The sequence below is a fragment of the Sinocyclocheilus rhinocerous genome, unplaced genomic scaffold (genome assembly GCF_001515625.1).
Source record: "Sinocyclocheilus rhinocerous isolate Xijiao unplaced genomic scaffold, SAMN03320098_v1.1 scaffold851, whole genome shotgun sequence".
In the NCBI taxonomy this organism is placed as follows: Eukaryota; Metazoa; Chordata; class Actinopteri; order Cypriniformes; family Cyprinidae; genus Sinocyclocheilus; species Sinocyclocheilus rhinocerous.
The window spans coordinates 605,501-608,239 of NW_015624573.1; the positions used below are offsets into that span (position 1 = coordinate 605,501).

Below are 2,739 nucleotides of genomic sequence, written 5' to 3' on the forward strand. Positions count from 1 at the left end.
TTTTTTATTCAATTCAACGTTTTAAATCAAGCTATCTCGTGCTACTGCAACAAAATTACCCAGCTGTAAAATCAAAACTTTGTTTAACTAGCTATCTCACAATGTTTACATTTGAATAAAAGCATACATTAAAATCTGTAATATAAATTGGTCTTTTCATTAGAAATTAGCCTACTGATTGCCACCATTGATGGACAAATTTTTTTAATAATATTAAAAATATCTGTATGACATTATATTCTGCAGTTCTTCCCTGTTGTACCAAATATCTATACTTTTCAAATTATCATATCGAAGTTAGAAATTCAAATATTGTGACTAAATTAATTTTGTAGGGTGCCACAGGTTTGTTAAAATTTCCAAAGGTTGCCGCGACTAAAAAAAGGTTGAGAAACACTGCACTAGCCTACACAGAACAGATCCTTCAGAATACACAGTATGGCTTTTTCTGGAGGAAATATGATGAAATTATTATTTTTAAGTGAGTCTAATGTTTATATTTCATTGTGGCTGCTAAAAACTAACTGTCTGTGTGTCTTCTCTTCCACAGACACGTTTGAGATGGTGTGTGAGGATGAGGACTCTAAGCTGGTGTTTAAGGTGAACTACCATTATCTGTCTCAGGTGAAGAATGCCAGTGACGCCAACAGTGCCGCTCGTGCTCGACGATTAGCACAGGAGGCCGTCACACTCTCCACCTCCCTCCCTCTCTCCTCATCCTCCAGCGTGTTTGTCCGCTGTGATGAAGAACGTCTCGATATCATGAAGGTATGATTTGATACCTCTGACCCCTCAACTAAAACTCTTATATTTATAAGAGCTTATTGATTATTCGTAAAGCAGAGATCAATTTAAGCCGCATAAGCATCTTAAATTGGGGTAAGAACACAAATTTACCATAATAATGTATCATAATATGCCTGCAATGAACTACATTATTAGATAAATCTAGTTTGTAAACAAATCTTGCTTTTAAACCGATTCTTTCTAATGATTCGCTTAAACTGATACCTGTCTCAGGTGAAGAATGCCAGTGATGCCAACAGTGCCGCTCGTGCTCGACGATTAGCACAGGAGGCCGTCACACTCTCCACCTCCCTCCCTCTCTCCTCATCCTCCAGCGTGTTTGTCCGCTGTGATGAAGAACGTCTCGATATCATGAAGGTATGATTTGATACCTCTGACCCCTCAACTAAAACTCTTATATTTATAAGAGCTTATTGATTATTCGTAAAGCAGAGATCAATTTAAGCCGCATAAGCATCTTAAATTGGGGTAAGAACACAAATTTACCATAATAATGTATCATAATATGCCTGCAATGAACTACATTATTAGATAAATCTAGTTTGTAAACAAATCTTGCTTTTAAACCGATTCTTTCTAATGATTCGCTTAAACTGATTCACAGAGCCTTTGTAAATCACTAAAACCTTAAAATGGAATTGTGACGCAAAAATAAATGCAAAATGGATGAGCATGATTAATTGCATTACATTTTTTAAAAAATAGAAAATATTTTTTGTACTTGAGTGGCAGTTGAAACAACTTAAATGTATTAATTTATTAAATGTGTTAATTACATTTTTTATTACAGAATCAAATAATGTGAATTGACTAATTAAATGAATCGGTCAACAAGAATCTGATATCTCAGTGCTGAATATGAAAGCAGACCATGACTGCCTCAAGCCTTGCTGTTTACTGTGGGTCAACATAAATCTTTCGATCTCTGCTGCATGACAAAACAACCACAGTGAATCCCAGGAGTCACTTGCTTTTCTTGTTGTCTTGTGGTCTCTAACACATACACATGAGTGCACACACTCTTCCTAATGACATTTCAGATGTGCTTTTGACCCGGGCTCCTCTCTGAGTGTGTAAATGTCAGTGTGTCTGGCTTGAGCTTTATGTCTCGGGCAGGCCAGACCACAGGCAGAGCCCCAGTCAGACTGGTCACTCACTGCTCCGTCTGCTTACACTGACCCTTAACAGCGGGCCAGACCTTTTTATCTTCCTCCACACTTCATACAATCTTAATGGACATTAATAGTAAACTGAGCTTTCCTGATTTAACCTACACAGAGTGTGTGAGCACAGCTTTGTGTGTTGTGTTTAGTGTTGCATTTGAATGGTCATGTCAAAACAGTCTTAACGCCTGAGTGCAGCTCTGCCGCCTGCAGTGGAGAGAGATTCACTGGATGGCATTACAGTCCTCCAATCTTCCTCTCTCTCACTCCTTCTTTGGGAAGCGGGATGCATCTCTTTGCCTGTATCAGTAAAACTTCCTCTATAGACCTGGTTTAGACATGCACAATCATTACGGTGCTGTTCAAGACAATGTTTTCTTGGTTTTTGTCTCAGGTGTTGATAACAGGGCCCGCAGACACACCGTATGCTAATGGCTGTTTCGAATTTGACGTCTACTTTCCTCAAGATTACCCAAACTCCCCTCCTCTGGTTAATCTGGAGACCACCGGTGGCCACAGCGTCCGTTTCAATCCAAACCTCTACAATGATGGCAAGGTTAATGTCACTTCCTGTTTTCGTTTTGGGGAAATTATTCAGGAAATGTTTGGACCTATACTGTTTTTTTGTTTTTTTTTCAGTGGCTGATGCAAATACTGAAAATTAGACAGTAGATTAGAAATAAAAAAAATTAATTATTCAAGTTATTCAATTCAAAAAAGGGGTATTTTTACAAATATCTTTATTGTATTATTTAAAAAAACATTCATT

General features: G+C 37.7%; 1 protein-coding gene across 1 annotated transcript in view; it reads left to right on the top strand.

Annotated features, from left to right (window-relative positions):
- birc6 (baculoviral IAP repeat containing 6) overlaps window positions 1-2,739 on the top strand; it is a 109,571-nt gene that overhangs the window by 98,943 nt on the left and 7,889 nt on the right. The window contains 2 exon segments of the mRNA XM_016558538.1: window positions 551-768; window positions 2,365-2,526. Coding sequence (XP_016414024.1) covers window positions 551-768; window positions 2,365-2,526 — 380 coding nt within the window.